The 20,616-nt window shown below is 41.2% G+C and overlaps 1 protein-coding gene across 1 annotated transcript in view; it reads left to right on the top strand.

Moving 5' to 3' along the window:
- SH2D4A (SH2 domain containing 4A) overlaps positions 1-20,616 on the top strand; it is a 92,404-nt gene that overhangs the window by 52,670 nt on the left and 19,118 nt on the right. The window contains exons 4-7 of the mRNA XM_006896972.1: positions 3,271-3,351; positions 8,134-8,242; positions 10,919-11,120; positions 14,472-14,602. Of these exons, the coding sequence (XP_006897034.1) occupies positions 3,271-3,351; positions 8,134-8,242; positions 10,919-11,120; positions 14,472-14,602 (523 nt within the window). The remainder of the gene's footprint in view (positions 1-3,270; positions 3,352-8,133; positions 8,243-10,918; positions 11,121-14,471; positions 14,603-20,616) is intronic.

The raw sequence follows: 20,616 nt of genomic DNA on the forward strand, positions 1-20,616 counted from the left end.
CAAAATCTCTGTAAATGTTCATTAAAACTAATAAAATTTAATAATTAAAAAAAAGAAGAACAGTGTCAGATATCTAGTAGCCTAATGCTAATGCAAGAAACAACTAGGTTTGTTCTGGAGCTTGATGGCTGAACCTAGTGAAGCTGCTGCTGGCATACCCTTGGTGCCAAGCTCTGCTAGTTTTGTAGCTCCGAGTACTTCGGAAACAAATAAATGGCAAGGCTGGGAATGCAGGTTGCCTTGACAGAGCGCTATCTACAGTATCTGAGGGTGATATTAAAGGAGAATGGCTACCTGCTTCCTAATTTTTGACTCAGAATAAACAATCCTTTTTTGCAAAATGACATGCCATAGAAATCTTGTGCTAGCAAGGAAGAGAAGAAAGGGCGTGGTTTTAAAAGACCTTTAAAAACTCACATTCCGTGTTGTGGAAATGCATTCAAGCACTACATGCTCAAGTCTTTAAGCGTAATCTTTGACTTTAGTTGCATAACCCTTCTGGTACTTTTCTAAACCTGGCCATAAGTGGAGGAACTGTTCTACAGAGAGAGCAGATAACTATCCATTTTAATAGTAAGATGAATTTGAGGCAGAACTTGCCAAAAACCTGTAGGATTCATTTCTTTGAGAAGTTACTTTCTTCATTACTTTGAAAAGAGCAAGAATTCTTCTGATCATTTTCTTAACACTACGGTTAGGATGTGGTGATGTGTCATCAAGTCAGAACCAAGTCATAGCTGACACTGCGGCTGGTTTCCAAAGGCTGTAAATCGCACAGGAGGAGAGTGCCCAGCTTTCTCCCCCAGGGCATTTAGTGGATTTGAACCATGTGACTTTGGGTTGGCAGTGTAACTCTTTACCCACTAGGCCCCCAGAGTTCTCTATAATGATAATTGAGTGGGAAAGTATAAACTCTGGCACAAAATAGTTGTGTGATCCTGAGCAATTGGGCTACTCTTCTGAGATTCTGCTTCTTTTAAAATATGAGCATTTCATTCTCATTCCATCAGAGCTGCTATGAGGAGTATAAAAATAAAAACCAAAGAAACCCATGTTAAGTAATTAGTTTAGTGCCTGATTATAACAGTCAGTGACTAGATGCTGCTGTAGAATTAGCATTGATAACACCTACTTTGTTTAGGCAGAAATCTCAATGGACAGCTTCAAACCTGCCACCAGTAATTGTGACCAAGTTGTATCAGTTAAGGCAAACTAGTCTTTTTAAAGAAGACGATGCCAAAAGAATGGCCAAGCTAATAGGAGTTTCTCTCAGCACAAGGAACCATAAAGTGTGTTTCTCTCTTTTAGCAGTGCCAAGAGCCCTGATAGCATAGTGCATTACATTCTGGGCCACTAACCTAGAAGCTGCTTCCAATCCACCAGCCACCCCATGGGAAACGGAGGAGGCAGCCTCCTTTCAACCTCAGAAATCCGACTGAGGGCAATGTGAGTTGGAATTGACTCAATAGCAGTAGGTTTGGCCTTTTTAGCTGACAGTCCAAGGTCAGTGTTGGTTCATGTGGACTCAGATCCAGGTAGTCATTCAAGGACTCAGGCTTGAATGGCCTTGCTATCTTCAACAGGAGTGTCACTGTTCTCACCACTCCATCTCAGAGGAAGGGACAAGTGGCATGCAAGAGCATGTGGAGAAGGTTTTAAGGGTTGTACTGAAAGTAGCCGATTTGAAAGAGTTTATGCTTCTTCCATGCTATCATCATTGCAGGGAGCTCTGGTGGCCTGGTGGGTAAGGAGTTGCACTGTCAACCCAAAGTCACGTGGTTCAAATCCACATAAAGTGCATTATGTTGGGGATAACTATTAGGGCAGCTAGGAAATGCAATATTGCTGAGTCGTCCTATTGCAGCTACAGTGGGAGAAGAACAGAGTGACACAGACACATCTCCACCACAGTAGTTTATTTCATGGCACTGTGATGACCCTTCAGTACCCTCTGTGCACCAAAGTGAATACTGTTGTTGTGGTGGTGGTGGGTACTGTAGAGTCAGAACTGACCCATAGCTGATCCTCCGGCAGATTTTCAGAAGCCACTGCTATTAACTATTGCAACTGTGCTATTAACTGTTCCACAGGAGGAGAGTGCCCATCCTTCTCCTGCAGAGCAGCTGGTGGCCTCAACCTGCATGCCTTTGGAATTACAGCATAGCTTCTTGCCACTAGGCCACCAGACTAGCACTGGCCTTTTGCTGAGAGTTTGCTGACAATTTCCGCTGTGTTTAGAATCTTGGAATAAATCCTCAGGTCGCAGGCAAATAGGAAACTGGTTTGTGGGTGGATATTTGGGCTAAGGGAGAAGATGGTGAAGCTTTGGGGCTTGGCTCAAGCTCTATACTCTGTACTCGGGTCAGGAAATGGGTGTCCCGAGCGGTGTAACTGACCTAGTCTTACGAGGCATCTGATGTGATATACCAGCTCAGTGACAATGCCAGAGGGTTTGGCATTTGGCAGGCAGGAATGACACCAGAGAATCTACGCAGTGGATCTTGGAACCCATTGGCAGGAGTTTCCCACGGGGAAATCCATCTAGATCTGTAGAAACCTAGATACTAAACTGGGTAACCAGAGCAGAGGGTTACCAAGGAGGGGAAGAGTATAGTCCAAGCAGAAGAAGTGAGCAGGGCTCCCAGGCACCAAATTGGTATTGCAGACATGTCTGCAGTCCTGGGGGAAAACAAGACATTATGCAGAGTTAAATATCAGAGACTAGGGCATCTCTCTGCTCTGAGTTAAAATAGAGGATGAGGCAGAGCAAAGATTAAGAGAAGGAAAAAAGAATGTAAATTAAGTAGTAATGTCATCCCAGGGGCCCAGGGACCAGATGGCAGCAAAACACACAACCCCAATTATTGCGACCAAACCTGGCTCTTGGCAGGAATTAACTTCTAAACTTATTGAAGGAGGAAGAAGCCCTTGTGGTAGTTATGTGAGTTACATGTTAGGCTGCTACCCAAAAGGTTAGTGGTTCGGATCCAGCAGGTGCTCTAAGAGAAAGCTGATCAGTCTATTCCCATTAAAATGTAATGTCCTCAGAAACTTGATGGAGTGTGGACATGAGTTGGAATCGACTCAAAGCAGTGGGTTTGATTTTGGTGTTATTTAGGGAGGAAGATTGCCCTTGTGCAGTGGTTAAAATGCTTAGCTGTGTGCAGGGGAAGCTGAACCGAGAGAGACATTAAGAGATTAGCTTCTGAAATGAAGTTGCCTCTCTAAATGCCAGTTGAAAAAATAAAATGTATTTCCTTTCTTTCTTAGTCACCCTCTAGTTCTCCACGAAATATTCAGCAAATGTTGGCAGATTCTATCAATCGAATGAAGACATATGGATTTCACCAGGTAAAAGACTTAATGCTCAGTCTTCAAGGGGATTAATGCATCACATTTTCACTAATGTTTCACTAATCGGTAAATTAGTCCCATGCAGAAATAAAGTGAGGCAACAGAATGAGAAGTCTGTCTTACAAGCTGCAAACACAGAGATTTATCTTTACCCATTTATCTGCAGTTGGGGCAGTATCACGAAAAGAACAGATGCTAAGACATGTCTTCTAAGCTTCTCACTGAAGATGTAAAATAGAGATGATGACCTCCTGGACTGCTGCAAATGCTGCAGGGAGACTGATTTCAGAGAGTATTAGATCTGTCAAAAAGGGGTGAATTACAATTAAGTTTTTCCTGCGTTCATTATTTCTGTGATCCTACCCTCAACCAGGTGGACTGACCTGGAGACTACAGCAATGGGCTCTTGTGTGTCAGGAAGTGTGAGGATGGCGCAGGACAGAACAGGGTTCAGATCTTTTGTTCATAGGGTTGCTATGAGTCGTGCTCGACTCGACAGCACCTAACAACAACAATAATCCTTCCACCAGAAGCCCTCTTGTGCCAGCTCTGTCCCCTTGCCAGGCACTCCTTCAGGGCTCCACATTGACCCAGACGTGAGATTCTCCCTACAGGCCACGCCCCACTTCCTCCTTGAGGCTAGAATATGATTTTATCATGTTTCGTGTTGTTGGGTGCATAGTAGGCCTGCATACAGCAGACCAGAACACTTCCCAGTCCTGCCCTATCCGCATGGTCATTGCTGCATTTGAGTATATTGCTGCCACCATGTCACTCCATCTTGTCCAGGACCTTTCTCTCTTTGGTGACCTTTGACTTTACCAAATATACTGACTGTCCTTCTCCAGGGACAGGTCCCTCCTGATAACATGTCCAAAGCAAGAGAGACGAAATCTCACCATCCTTGCTGCTAAGGGATCTTCTTGCTGTACTTTTTCCAAGATCATTGTGTTTATTCTCCTGGAAGTCCATGGCATATCTCAAAATTAGTTGTTGGCACCATGATGAAAAGGCACCTTCTTTAATTTTCCTTATTCTGTCATCCCTCTGGTGGCCTAGTCCACAGGGATTCGCACTGCTCACCCAAAGGCCACGCCTCTCTAGCGGATTGAATCCACCAGCAATTCCTTGGGAGAAAGACAAGCAATCTCCTGCTTGCAATTTACAACCTCAGAAAACTGGCTGGAGGGTCACCTGTGAGTGGATTCCAACTCAGCGGCAGTGAGAGAAAAATGATACAAAGATGAAGACTTGGGACTGTGGGAGGACTTGCCCCTTAGGAAGTCTCAGAAGAGGCAAGGGAAGGTGTTATAATACAGAGAGGAGCGTTCTAGCACCAGAGGCCTGGGGATAAGCTGTCAAACAACCTACCCAGAAGCCTGCGCTCCTGGGGACACAACATGGCAGGTGGGTTCCTGACTCCTCTCTAGCGACACGCGTGGACTTGGAGAGCCTGCATTTTGAGAGCTTAAGAAATCATGATAAAGTTTTGGATTGTTACCATAGACATATCACTCTTCTGGATTGCAGTTACAAATACTAGAGGATATGTATATGGTATAGAAGATCTAAGGGAAATTTCTTTAATGTGGTAACAACCGAGAAATACAAAGGATCGTTTATTCACTCAATCTGCATTTATTGAGTATCTATATGTATTAGGCACCTGTGTGCAAGGAACTACTGCAGACGTTGTTGTTCCATGCTTTTGAGTCAGAACCGACTCATAGCGGTGGGACTCCATCTCTAGGAGGTGGTAAAATTGCATGGGAGGAGATTTCCTATCTTTGTCTCACGGAGCAGTTGGTGGATTTGAACCTCCTTCCCTTGAGTTGGCAAAGCAGTTTCTTACCAATAGGCCATCTCTGGAGAGAATATTTGCAAACAATTTGGATAAAATCCCTGCCATCAGAATACCTTTGTTCCGGATGAAAGGGATTGATTGATAGTAAAAACACACATGAAGTCAGGTGGAGGGAAATAAAGTGCATGATAAGGTTGCTGAGGAGTGCTGGGTTAAAGGTGGGAGTTGATATATAGTTGGTCACAGAAAATCTGAGAAGGTGATAGTGAAACTGAGATGTGGAAAGCTAAATGGAGTCAGAGACCATGTGGAGTTCTGGGGGAAACTGTGTTTAGGCAGAAGGAACAGTAAGGACAAAGGCACCGAGGCAGGAGTGTACTTGACTTGATCAGAGCACAGTGGAGCTGTCAGCGGGATTCTAAGGAATGGAAAGAGAGAGGCCTGTGGGAATAACGTAGGCCAGTATGAAGGATCGGGAATACAGAGGCTATTTAAAGCAGTGAATCTGAGTGAGATCCTCTCTAGAATAAGGATGGAAATGAGATGTGTGAACTCTGAGGCACCTCAGTGTTAGCCTGGGTCTGACGGGTTTTTGTCTTTGAAATATGAGAGGTGCACTAGCTCAGTGGTTCTCAAACATGTTAGATGGTTACCAAATCAGAGTATGACAATTTCACATCATTTCATGACCATACTCAGGGCTCTCTACCATCCTATCCCCTTTTCTCCAACTTAAATCATACCTGTGTTTGAGGAAGTTCGTGAGAAAATCACTTAGTAAGCTTCTCTGTGAAATGAACGTCATCCCATGGTGCCTTCCGACTCAGAGGGGAAATCGCGCATGTCTCATGAGGCAGTGGAGGGCAGTGGTGGTTCAGTGGTAGAATTACCGCCTTCCATGTAGGAGATCTGGGTTCAGTCCTCAGTCAGTGCCCTTCATGTGCAGTCAGCAGAGGCTTGCTTGTTGCTATGATGCTGAGGTTTCAGTGAAGCTTTTAGACTAAGATGGACTTACAAAGATCTGATGATGTGCTTCTGAAAATCAGCCACTGAAAATCTAGAGGACCACGTTAGCCCATTATTTAGGGGGTTGCTGTGAGTTGAGAGCCAACTGGAAAGCCCAGACAAGAACAGTAAGTATATACACTAAAAATTCTGTAAAGTTCTTCCATCAAGGAGGTCAGAAGAGCCTTTCTGTAAGACATAGATTTGCCCTCAGTTTCTCATCCTCATAGCTCGCACAGACCTTCTTAGGCTCCGGGCTCTGAACTCTTCACCCCACCGTCTCTGCTTCTGCTCTCCTGCCACACAGCCTTCCTCATCACGGGCCAGGCTGGCTGCAGCCCCAGCCCTTGTTCTCCATGCTGCTAGCCAAGCTCTCCTAAAGAGAATTAGTACGGTTTTCTAAAGAGAGAGAAGAAAGAATGAGCATTTAAAGATTTTCTAAAAGTAAATTTTCTAGAGGAATTCTTAAGCAGAGAAACTCAGGGCAAATTCTAAAATTTCCTGTGTTTTGAACAAATATGTCAGGCTAGGTCACCTCTGCTACTCCTCTGTGAAACTCATTAATTGTGTCTCCCTTCCCACGGTGCCTGCACATAATTACACTGCAGATAAGAAAAGAATATGATTTACTAAATATAGCCTTTTTCAGACACTTGAATGTCATCTTCTCAACTAAGGACCACCTGTAGTATTTTTATTTACGTACTATTTTTCCTTAAGCAGACTTAACTTGTGAAAGTGTTTTGCTTATCCTGAGCAATAATACCCACATTCTCTTTGTCATAATTATATTTTTTATAATCCTATAAAAATAAATATTTATGCATGCATTTGGAAGATGAACAAAACTCCCCTTTCAAGGGTATTTGGCTTTTTTTTTCTGTTTAAATACAGTAACTACCAGCAGCACGTTTGTGTATTTTAGGCTTGTAAACAGCTTTAGTGAGATGACAAACCTTAACAGCCATTTAAACACCAGAAGCTATATGCCGTGGGTTTTGTAATATTGACAAACAAAAAGCCTTAGTTCTAGGAAGGAAGATTATGTGAGCAAAGAGCCCAATGGCAATTGCTCTAAAAGCTTCGTTCTATCTGAAGTTGATGACAGTTTATGGAGCATCACAGGCGACTATATTAATGGAAGTGTCTGGCCTTCCACGGTGATGCAAGGAAAGTTTCACAGTATCAACCTGTCTTAGTTGCACTGAAATAATTTGACAACAAGGGAGTTTTTAATCTTTTGATAGGAAAACACAACAAAAAACCAAACAAACAAATCCTGTCAGCAAACAAGCAAATTCCTGACAGAACAAAGCATAGTCAGTCTTTAACCCAATTAGTTGGCCAACCAAGATTTTCATTTGGTTTGCTGAGTTGTAAATTCAGTTTTCTTTGGAGCATGTAAAAGACAGTGTCTTAATAAACAAAGTATTTTTTAAGGCTAAGTGATTCGGGTTGTTTTTTTTTTCTCTTTAGTTACAAATTACTTCCATTTTTATGGAAGACTCATATTTCTTGTTTTATATTTTTTCCTTCACAAAGAGGTTCTTTCTAGTTTCTGTTTTATTAAGAAAAACAAGTCATTTATGAGCCACCTGAAATGTATGTAGTGCATTTTCAGACACTTTGTTTAAGGGCATGTGGAGATATAATTGACATTGCTATGGGTCAAACAGTGTGTCACATAAACACTGGACAAGGCACGTAGACCTACTATAATCCTGCAGAATCTTGCTTGATTTTCTGAGTCAATATGTGGGAGGCATCCTGAGGCTTAGTAACCTCCCTCCGACTGAGGTAGGGCTGAAGCCAGTTTCAGGTGCTGCTGGTCTCAAAGCCCATGCTTTTCTCCCAGCACAAGTGTCCGCGCTAATGGCCAGAGAGAGGTTAAAAAGTAACCCTGCATGCCTTGCTCCCTTGGATAGCTGCCTGCTTCACTCACCAGTGTTTGTTTCTGGTTTGGTAAACAGAAGAAAGAATCCATGAAAAAAAAAGAAGAAGAAATAAAACAACTGGATGAAGAGAGGACCAAGCAGATTTACAAGAGCTGGAAGGAAGACTCGGAGTGGCAGGCATCTTGTGAGTACACACGGGGCCTTTTTCTCTCAGAGATGATTCCTTCACTTCATTCAATGACCACTATTGTTGCTAGATGCTGTTCTAATGGGCCCCAGCTCACAGCTCCCCTGCACACACCAAGGTGAAGCTCTGCTGATCCTGCACTGTCTTGACAATCTTCCCTATGACATGATGACTTTCTCCAAGGACTGGTCCCACCTTGCAACATGCCCAAAGTATGTTAGATGAAGCCTCAGAATTCTTGCCTTCAAGGAGCAGCCTGTTTTAACCCTCTCCAGGATGAACTTGTTCTCTTAGCAGTCCATGGTAAATTCAAATACTCTTCTCCAGCACCACAGCTCAAAGGCATCAATTCTCTTTATCATCCCTAGTCATTCATTGTCCGGCTTTTTATAGCAACATGTTAATGTTAGAGTAGGAATTGGAAATCCTCACAGCTGGACCAATAGGTAACATCAAGGTAGATGGGCAAAAAGATTGAAGTTGTTAGGGATGATATCATTTTACTTGGATCCACAGCCAATAATCTTGGTAGCAGTAGACAAAAAAACCAAGCACATACTACATTGGACAAATATGTCAATGACTTCTTTAAAGTGCAAAAAACCAGAAATACCAGTTTAAAGACTAAAGTGCATCTGCTCCAAGCCAGAATATTTTCGTTTGCTTCATATGAATCTGAAATTTGGACAATGAATTAGGAAGACAGAAGTGGTGCCTTTGGGTTGTGGTTTTGGGGAAGGGTGTTGAATGTCCTACGGACCACCGAAAGAACAAATATATCTTGGAAGAAGTGCAACCAAGGTGTTCTGTAGAGTCAAGGATGGTGAAACTTCATCTCACATACTTTGGGCCTGTTAGCAGGAGGAGTTAGTCCTAGGGAAATATATAATGCTGGGAAAGGTAAAAGGTCCAGAAAAGGGAGGAGGGCCCTCAACAAGATGGATTAACACAGTGACTTAGCAATGGGCTCAAGTGTCACAGACCTAAGGAGGATGGCACAGGCCAGGGCAGGGCTCAGATCTGTTGTTCATAGGGTAGTTAGAAGTATAATCACACTAATAGCATCTAATAGCAACTTTTTTCCCCCGTTTTATTTATTAATCTGTATTCTTTAAATTTTCAACAATGAACACATTTCAACCTTGGATTAAAGATCCGCAGTAATAATAGGCTGGGTGTGTTAGCATTCATCCCATTCCTGTGACCCCAGACCCTGACTCGCTGGTGAGTTAGCACTGCCAGAAATAGCCGGCGTAGGGGAAGAACGGTGAATGCAAATGAAGGCAGAGCAGAGCGCGGGCAAAGTCCTAGAGAACTGGAGTGTGAGGGAGGGTTAGGATTTATGTGTGGTGCATAACACTGAGACCTGAACTGCCAGTTCATCCTTTGGGACACCGTGGGGCAGGAGAGCTGCAGGAGCGACATTTGCAGGATATTGAGAGTCTGTGATCCCACTACAGCCATGACTAGGAAAATGACAATTGTGAAATGAAAGTATTTATGATACCAAATCAGTAGTTTTCTTATTCTCCTTCTAGACAAAGAAATTCTAATAGATTAGGATATTTTTTAAAGTCAAACACAATAGAGTTTGACTAACAATATTTTTAGTCAATACACTCAGTAAAAATTATCCTTGACATACTGTACACAAACCCTGCAAAACCATCTTGCTAAAACAAAAGCACCTCTTTTTACAAAGTAATATTAAAGTGGGGCTTTGGCAGATCCCCCACGCCCCGCATGGAGAATTAGCCTTTCCACAATTTAACAAATTCTACACATGGTTCGTTTAAATCCCCAAGGAATCTGGTTAAGCAGTAGATTCTGATTCCGTGTATCGGTGGTGGAAAGGCACATTGTCCGCAGGGCCTTGAACGGGAGTGGACCCCTTTAGAGCCCTGATCAGAGGGCACCCTTCAAGGTTTTGTTATGTGCCACAATATTCCACAGGTATCTGTGGTTCAGAGTCACTTGGGTTTTTGTCTGGTAGACCGATTCACATGTGCCTCCACTTTACAGTCTTGGAAACTCTGTGAAGCTGTCCTACCCTGCTACAGGGTCACTGTGAATTGGAATAGATTTAATGGCATTAAGTTATATAACCTTTGACTCCTTTCCTCTAAAAAAAGTAAAAGCTGTTTCGTTTTTTCCTGGGGGGATTCCAACATTATCTATAGCAAGCCACATGCTTGTTGCTCTCTCACAACCCTGAGCTTTCTGCGTGGTGCTTTGCTAGCTGGTGCACAAGTATCTGCACACCAGTGTGTCAGGGATGTGATAATATTTCCTTTAAAATGCCTTTGAGTTTTCACTCTTGGATAAACACATTATTTACACTTGCCAGTGGCAAAAAAAAAAAAAAGAAAAAGAAAAAGTCTTGCATACATAGTTCTCCACTCCATTCCAAACCTTCCTTTTACTCTTCCTTCTCCCTCCCTTTTATAAAGCCCCAGACTCCCATAGAAACAGAGAGACTCTAGTGAAGTTGGGGCAGGTGCGATGGCCTAACTATAACTGTCTGAATAGTTATTAGGCATAGGCTGTGACTGGTCATGACCACAAACAGATGACTGGCCCCCTGAGAGTCCACTGTGTTCAGCACCGTGCAGTGCTGAGCCTTCCATCCAGCCCTGTGGACTGACAAAGTGTCTTCTCCTGTGGTTTTTCTAGTGCGCAAATCCAAAGCAGCTGATGAGAAGAGACGGTCTCTGGCTAAACAAGCTCGGGAAGACTATAAGAGGTTATCCCAAAAAGGAAGAAGCGGCGAAGGGCTGCAGAGTTTCTCAAGTGTTTCACAGAAACCAAAAAGGCCCCCCCTTCCTCCCAAACCTCTGTTCTTAAACCCGCCGGGATACCCTATGAAGCCTCCCAGGTAAGAAGCCACACAGATGGCTTTCAGTATAAGCATTTAAATGCGCTGATTAAAGACAAATTGCATGACCAGCCATGGGGAAAGCAGGACCAACTGGCAGTCTGTATAATTAAATTCAGCCTCACCTCTAACCTGCCTGCTCGAGATACATGATTAGGAAGTAATTCCTTCTTATCTGCAAAATGTCTACAGTTTTTAGAATTGGTGTACTCAGTAATTGAATGAAAATGAATATTGAGTTGTGTAGTTTGCACAATGACAGTGGACTTGGAGACTGCGTCCTCTCAGTGTTCTTTCTCTCCTAAGGGTTATTTTGCTGATTATTGATCATGTCCAGTGCCTTTTTCCTCTCCACCTGCACCCAGCCTGATGGAGAAGAAAAGGAAGCAACTGGTCTCCTCACTGCCATCAAGTCAGAATGGACCCTCTGTTGGGTTTCTAAGACTATAAATAGCCCAGGGGAAGATTGCCTGTCTACCTCTGGAGGAGTTGATGGTGGAGCCATACCACCAGAGAAACTCTGTATGTAGTTGGCAACGTAACTCCCTATTCATTAGGCCACTAGAGCTCCAAAAGAACGTACAAAGGAACCAAAGAGCTTGCTGACTCTTATTCAATGAGTACAAACTACACTTCCATTCAGACGAAAGTTTTTATGGAAGTGCTCATTCTGGGACACTTACTGAGGTGATAATTAGGAATTTGGAAATGCTTTTTTTTTAAAAAAAAATACATACTTTTATCCAGTAACAGCAATATCTTTGCTGCGTATGCCTTGGGGAAATTAGTATAGACACTTTGTTTTTGGTAAATTATTGGTAAATACCTGTAGAAAAGCAATAATAGCACAGCAGAGAAACACTCTCTCTGATGTTTTTACTATTTGTAAAATTATTTAATACAACTATATTGTTTTTCATGTTATAATGTAAAAAATATAGAGATTTATTTAAAAATGAAACATTTAAAATAAAATATTGATTGAACTGAACATAACTGTCTATCTAAATCCTTGCCTTGTAGAATGAGAACTTCAAATATACTTCTTTGTTAAGATATTGGAAAAATGAAAAACAAATATCTTTTGCTTTGGAATCTGTAGTTATCTTCAAGATGGTTTTTTTTGTGACAGGGATTATGATCTCAGAGGAAATATGAAATATTTTCCTCTAATTACTTTTGTTGTTGTTGTTGTTGATTGCCATCAAATTGAGCACGACTCATAGCCACCCTATAAACAAAAAGTCTGAAGCCTTTCTATAACTATCAACATTTATCAAAGTTCATAGAGTTTCCAGAGGCATGTTGTTTAGGAAGTGGATGCCACTCAATTTCCATTGTGAGACTTGGAGACCAACACTCAATGACCATGCACTACAAAGTGACAGTTCAGAAAGTGTCTTTTTTGTTTTAACAGACACCTGTCTGCCTACTGGCTGCAGAACCTGAGCAAGGCTGTGGGGAGGTAACCAATCCTCTTCTCCAAGCTCCCTCAGGTAGCAAAGGAATACAAATCACACTCTGTCCCTTTTCTCAAAGCACTTGTAATCGCATAGTGTATTTCTTGATTGACAGCAATGAAGGCAGCCATGGAAGGGGACATTTATTATATTGTCAACTCAAATTCTCTAACTTAAGAATCAGCATGAAGTGCTTCTAGTGATGATATCCAAAGACTGTCTCCTTTACATCTTTGGAGTTATAGTCAACCTCCAATGAACTCCCAAAGGAAACCAATCCCACAACAAAATTAGGAGGTCCTAATTTGGAGTCTAGTTTAAGAACATGCTGTATAATTACACACATATGCATTATTTATTTCTCATGTAAGTGTCAGAATATTTCTTCCAAAATAATATGCAAATAACAAGGGTTACACACACACATACAGACACGTTGTTAAATGCTGTCTGGTCAAGTATGTCTCATACCAAGTACAATATATAAGGACAGATACATATACACCAGGGATCTGGTGGCTCAGCTGCCAGCTAAAAGGTTAATGGTTGAGACCCACCACCTAATCCATGGGAGAAAGACGTGACAGTGAGCTTCAGTGCAGACTTACAACCGTGACTACCCAGTGATACAGTTCTCCCCTGTTCTGCTGCAAATCAACTTAAGGGCAATGAGTAACATGTGTATATACAAGTGTGTATGTGTGTAGGGAGAAAGAGCGAGATGCATGTAATAAGTAATCATGGTAAGTGGGAGAAGATCGGGCAGTCTCTTCTCAGTGGTTAGTTAACTGCCTCTGGAATAGGGCTGGAGGGTCAGCTGTGGGTTGGTTCTGATTTGACAGTAGATACCAACAACCATGGTGTAAGGGAGCTTGGATGGTGTAGTCCATAGAAGTTGCTTTGCTAACCCAAAGACAGCAATTCTGACTATTCAAATCCACCAGCAGCTCCAAGGGAGAGAGATGGGCAGTCTCCTCTTGCACTGTTTACAGCCTCTGCAAGCCCATTCGAGTGTTAGCTCCAAGTCAGTTCTGGCTTCTTGGTAATGAGTTTGAGGAGTCATGGTATGATAGAAGTATATACTCAAAAAATTTAAAGAACTATAAAGTCGCTTTGACATCGTAAGAAATTACAGCAGATCATCTGAACTCTATCATTGTTGCTTTTAAATTCAATTCTGCTTAAAATTAGGTGACTGTTGAATGGGAGTTGGAAATGTGCTTGTTTGCATTTTAGTGTCACTTTCTATAATGGAAATGGACTCGCAGTGCAGAATTCACGTGCTACTCCTAACTTCCTTTTAAAACTATTCTGCTGACTATATCGCTTTCTTACCATTGTTTAAATACTCTTCTTTCTGATGCTTCATGTTTCTGAGACTTGCTATTCAGTCGCGCCTAACGGCTTCAAAATGTGATATGAAAGATAAGTAAACAAGAAGGGAGATGAGTGGGAACAGAAAAGGGAATAATGAAAATATTAGGAAAGAAATTAACATTTGATTTCTTTTGTTTACAAGTCTTTGCTCTCTGGGTAAATAGTGCTAGGATATTCCTGGGGTACATTTCACTTTTAATGCTTCTTTGTTCCAATTTTAATTTGGAGTTAATGAAGATTCTAATTCATATTAAAAAGGAATTAAAATCCATCCAGTAACACAGCAGAGGCTCCAACCGATGGCTAGCTTTAGAGCGCTTGAAGGACGAGTAACAGATTTGAAGTCCTTTCTATCTTATGCCATTAAGGAGTTGTATAATAGTGTTGTGTTTGAGACTAACTTCCTATTAGTTCAGTCATTGTGATCACATCTTGAAATAGAGAAATAGAAAAAGAAGATTTTTTTAAGGCATTCTTTTTAAATCTGACTTCAAAACTGTTTTACCAGTAACAGAAATGGGGGAGTGACAAGGACAGCCTCCAGCTCTCTCCACAAGGACATCATACAGTGGTTTAAAGAGGAACAGCTGCCCCTGCGAGCCGGCTACCAGAAAACCTCAGACACCATTGCTCCCTGGTTCCATGGTGAGTGCAGATCCCCTCAGTGAACTTCTGATGGTGGAAGAAGCTCTGCTCACTGCCAAGAAGGCAGGAGGAAGAAAAGCAGCCTTTTATTTGCTACCTCAAAGACTCTTTCAAACAATTTTCACGTAGCAGCTTTTTCAAAGGCTTCTCAGTGAGGTGCATATTTTATAATTTAGTTAGAAAAGCAGCCTGCAGACATCCCTGAGGTGACTGATCATTAGGGATTAATTTAGCACCACAAATAGGACGTCTCAGGCTGGGTGGGAAGAACAGTACTTCCCATCAGCTTAGCACATAGTTGGGACTTCCATCACATGTTATGTTTTTCATTTCACAGAAGGAGAGCCATTTATGATTATTTGGGTGAGGTACAAACAGGACTTCTTTGGTGGTCAAAAGGGTGGGCTTTATGAGGATCCAAGGTGGAGGGTAGGAGCAGTGGGGTGAGGATTGGCAGGGGGTAATCATGGAGTCACAGAATTTAATGGGTAGAGGGTAGTGGGTAAAGGAAATGGGAAAGATCTGGTGTAAAAAACAATATATACAGACTCTGTAAGTAAACCAGTATAAAATAAATTCTTTTAAAAAAAGCCTCATATAATACTAGCATTCCTAGATTCTGTTAGAAATATTGTTATGTGCCTTCGAGTTGGAACAAACTCATAGCTGGCCCTCCGGCAGATTCTCAGAGGCTGTTTGCACAGGACTAGATTGCCCATCCTTCTCTCTTTCAGCAGTTGGTGGATTTGAACCACCTGCCTTTGGATTGGTGCAATTCCTTACCACCAGAACAGGAGGATGTAGTGTATAGTTAATTGCCTTCATCAACAGCTGCCTCTACTGCTGTGCGAGCAGAACTGCATAGTGCCGAGCTATCATTACTGAATGTTTTCATCAAAGATAGTATAGAAGACCTCTGAGTAGAAGGGATAAAATACAGACCAGAATTGAAATTTGTCAGGGACTTGAGATTTTCTGCAGCTTTGGAGCCTCTATTGCCTACCAAAACTATTTCTCTGAAATCATCTTTATACCTGAACTCTTAAATAAGAACTATTCACTAGTCTCAGAACCAAACAATGTTGTTAGGTGCCGTTCAGTTGGAACCAACTCCTAGCTGACCCTCCAGCAAGTTTTCAGAGTCACCTGGGAGGAAATGACCTGTCTTTCTTCTTCAGAACAGCTGGTGGATTTAAACCACATGCCTTTGAGTTATCAGCCCAGCTTCCAATCCACTAGGCCACCAGACTTCCCTGAACTAAACAGTTGTTGTTGTGTACCATTGAGTCAGAATAGACCATTGCTGCCCTAGGGAGTTTTCAGAGGCATTTAATTGCACAAGAAGAGAGTGCCCATCTTTTTCCCACAGAGCAGCTGGCAGGTTGGAACCTCTTTGGTTTGGGGGCAAAATTCCTTACTGCTAAGCCACCAGAGCTCTAATATGTGCAACAAAATGTGCTTTAAATCCAAATTCAAGTTCCCTCACAGGGCATTTGTCCTAAGAGTGTCTTGGGTTGAATTATGTTTAAGATTTCTCTCTTCCATATAGTGTCATCTCACACACAAATATGTTCATAAAAAGTAAGCTCCTGAACCTGTCTGCAGGCATCTCATAAAGACGAAAATTATTTGTGATACCTTCTCCTGAGGTGCCAATTTTTCAGACAGATCATTTTAGCAGAGATGTCTGGTTTCCCCTGAAAACAGTTGTTCTTAGGTGATTCAGGCTTTGGTAATGGCCCATTCCCAGAGGAGTCCCCTCTTGGGACCAGGTCGAAGCTTCCTTCATTTCTGTCCTGTTCTGAGACAATTGGAGAAAGAGTGATAACAGTGATAAAGGATGGACGGGGCACTTGGCCTGATGCTGTGTTAGCTGTGGCTGTCTCTTCTTGTCTGATGCAGACTTTTTCTGCCTTAAGATGAATACTGAGGAGATGAGCCACTTGCTTTCTAGGTAGAAGATTGCTTTCTAGGAAGAAGATTGCTATCACCTGATTAAAAGACTGGTAGCTGGTTAGGGTGGGTTTTGGCTGTGGTGGTGGTGTTTTTTGTGTATTTAAGAGCAGGGAATAAGAAATTGAAAATGCAGATATTCTCAAAGCTGGATATTTTTATTTTATTTTAATGAAAATTTATAGAGACTGGATTTCCTTCATTCATTGTTGCACTTTCTCTTTGCCCAACATCTCCCTCCACCCAATTTGCTCTTATCTTTGAAAAGTAAAAGAAAAACTTCTTTCATTGTTATTCAATCCCTCCCCCCAAGTCTACCCACTATACTACCTTCGTTCTGGACTCCTGTCATAACAATAATATCTAATCAGTTCTCTCCCTCATCTGTTTCAGTGCAGTATACATTATTTAGCCCCTCTTTCTCAGTCTCCCCTCAACCCCTGTCAGTCCTCTTTTGTAACAGTGGCATTATGCCGTATTTGTTTTTTTGTGACTGAGATATTTCACTCAGCATAATGTCCTCCAGGGTCACCCATTTTGTGAAATATTTCATGAATTCCTTGTTTTTCAATGCAGCATAGTATTCCATTGTGCGAATATACCAGAGTTCTCTACGCATTTGTTTGTTGTTGGGCACTTGGGTTGTTTCTAATTCTTTGCTATTGTGAACAAAGCCAAAATAAACATAGGTGTACATGTATCTGTTTAGTTAACAGTTATGGTTTCTTTAGGGTATATTCTCAGTAGTGGAATTGCTGGGTCAAATGGTATCTCTATTTGCAACATTTTGAGAAAGCACCATACAGCCTTCCATAGGTGGTTGCTGGATAATTAAAAAAAAATATTTATTGATATTTTAATAAAAGTTTACTGAGAATTTGGATTTCCATTCATTCATTGTTATACATTTTCCTCCCTACCCCAACCCCAGTACACTTTTCTCTTAAAAAAAAAATCTTTCATTGTTGCACAATTCCTTCCCTCCTCCTTCTCCCTCTGACCCAGGTCCATTTTGCTATGTGGCTCTTGTCCTGGACTGTTGTCATGAAAATAATACCTAATCATAGATTCCTTTTAAACAATTATTTCCCTGATCTCTTTCAGTGCCAGGTAATTTTAATAGAGAGTTCTATTTGAAATAGTTATTTAAAGATAGGAAGAGGTAGTTGGCATTAAAAAATCCACTTAGAGTTTGGTTCAAGGTGAGACTTGTGTTTTTGGTAATTTATCAGCATGCCGTTGTTATTGATTTAACGTCATTTATCTAAATATTTGTCATAATCACAAGCAAAGTAAATGAATAAAAGAGCACAGCCTTTTAGGCTATATATTCAGTTTTAGGAAGTTAATAAAATTTCACATTTCCATGGTAAAGAGAAGATAAATCACATCTTATCTCCTGGCATTCTAACTTTATTCCTCAGGAACCCTGTTTTGATATATTAGGAAGATAGGCCTGCTGTAAAGGGTTCTGGTGGTGCAGTGGTTAAGGACTTGGCTGCTGCCACTGGTTGTTAGAGCCCAGATCAGAAAGATCTGATCGTCTGCTCCTGCAAGATTATAGCTGAGGAAACTGCACAGGTAGCTGGACTTTGCCATGTGATTCTCGGTGAGTCAGAACTGAGTTATCATTGTTGTATTGGTTATCATTTTTTGTCAGTCTTGATGGTGGCGGTAGTTGTTAGGTGCTGTTGAGGCACTTACAAGTCACAGAGATTCTCTCCAGTGAATGAAACCTTGTCTGGTCTTACACAATCCTCACAATTATTGCTATATTTGAACCAATTGTTTCAGCCACTGTGATAATCCATCTTTTTTAATGGTCTTCTTGTTCAGTGACCCTTGACCAACTCTGTGCTGTGCTGTTCCAGGGACTGGATTCTCCTGATAAAGGCTGTTAGTCTTACACTTTTTTAATTACCCCTTTAAATTACTATTCTGTTGTGTTATATGCTGTTGAGTTGACTTTAGCTCAGAGAGAACTTGTCAACAGATCTGAGCCTTTATCCTGCTCCATCTCATGATCTTTGCCATCATCAGTCAAGTCCATACAAGCATTCAAGTCCATTGTTACAGTCACTGTGTCAGTCTATTTTCCTCTTTTCCTTTAACCCCTGCCCCTTTCCCAGCATAAGACCTTTTCCAACTGAAAATACCATGGCTTGGATGAGGCACACCTTAGCCTTTAAACTGACACCATTTCGTATTGGTTTTTTGAGAGGTCCTTAACAGAAAATTTTCCCTCTGCAACACATATTTTGATTTCTTGACGCTGTTATCAAGGGTGTTGATTGTGGGTCCAAATAAAATAAAATCACTGATAACTTCAGTCTTTTCTCCATTTATCATAAAGTTGACTGTTGGTCCAAAGGTGAGGGGTTTTGTTTTCTTGATATTGAGGTGTAATCTAAATTGAAGGCTGTAGTCTTTGATCTACAACAAGTAGTTTGAGTCCTCTTTACTTACAGTACGCAAGGTTATGTCAACTGCATAAAGCTGGCTCTTGATGAGTCTTCCTCTAATCCTGATGCTACATTCTTCTTCATGTAGACAAGTTTCTTGAATGATTTACTCAGCATACAGATTGGAAGATGGATACAATTCTGGCACAGTCCTATCCAGAAGAGTGTCCCCTGTTCTGTTCAGACAACTGCTTCTTGGTCTGTGTACAGGTTTTGCATAAGCACAATTAAGTATTCTGGAATTCTCATTCTTCTCAATGGTAGCTATAATTTGTTATGATCTATACAGTCAAATGCCTTACTTTGTCAATAAAACACAGATAGTCTTCTGATATTCACTGATTTCAGCGAAGATCAATCTGACCTAAGCAATGATGTTCTTTGTGCCAGAGCCTCTTCTGAATTCAGCTTGAATTTCTAGCACTTCCCTGATGATGTACTGTTTCAGATGTTTTTAAATAATCTTCAGCAAGATTTTTCTTGCATGTGGTATAAATTAAGTTGTTTGAAGATTTTTTTTAAAATTTTTTTATTTTATTTTATTATTTTTGTGTGAGTGTACCGTCAAATCAGATCTGACTGATACAGGAGGAGATTGTCCCTCCTTCCCCGGCAGAGCATCTGGTGGATTCGAACCATGGTGCCTCTGGGATTGTAGTTGCAGCTCCTTACCACTAGGCCACCAGAGCTCCCCTTAAGATTTTTTTTTTTTTTAGTGTTCTAGATCACATTTGTTTGGAATAAGAACAAGTATGGGTATTTTCTAGTCGGTGGGACAGGTATCTGTGTTTCAATTTTTTTTTTTTAGTATAGGCTAGTGAGTATGTCCACGGTTTCTTCTGTTGAAATACCTCAAAAGGTATTCTTTCAATTTATTGAGTCATATTTTTTCCCCAATGCCTTCAGTGCAGCTTGCACTCCTTCCTTCATTACCATTGGTTCCCTATCATATGCTCCTTCTAGAAGTAGATCAATGTTGACCAGTTCTTTCTAGTACAGTGATTCTGTGTATCACTGGATGCTTCCTACATCATTCAATATTTTGCCCATAGACCAGTTCTATATTGCAAGTTGAGGCTTGAATCTATTCTTCAGTTTTTTCAGCTTGATAAACACCAATCATGTTCTTTCCTTTTGGTTCTCTAACTCCATCTTTTTTGCACATTTTGCTAGAATATTTTGTTTTGTCTACTTGAGCTGCCTTTTGATATCTTCTGTTAGTATTTCAGCATTTTCCCCTTTTGTTTTGGCCTCTCTACATTCGAGTTTGAGTCTCTTCTGATATCAATTTTCATACCTTCTAAAATGTAATTATCTTTTGCTTTCTTCCTGGGTGATGTCCTTGATGTCATCCCATAACTCATTAGTCGTTAGTGTTCAATGCACCAAACCAATCACTGAAATGGTCTTTGGGTGATGTAGACTCAAGGTCTGATGTTGACTTTTGTAGACTTGTTTTCCTTTTCTTCACCTTCAGTGTGAACTTGCACATGTGCTGGCAGACAATCAATGTAATTCATCACATCAACAAGGCAAAGAACAAGAACCATATGGTCCTATCAATTGATGCAGAAAAAGCCTTTGATAAAATCCAACACC

The sequence above is a fragment of the Elephantulus edwardii genome, unplaced genomic scaffold (assembly GCF_000299155.1).
Source record: "Elephantulus edwardii isolate Elephantulus edwardi_28Jun2011 unplaced genomic scaffold, EleEdw1.0 scaffold00195, whole genome shotgun sequence".
Classification (NCBI taxonomy): domain Eukaryota; kingdom Metazoa; phylum Chordata; class Mammalia; order Macroscelidea; family Macroscelididae; genus Elephantulus; species Elephantulus edwardii.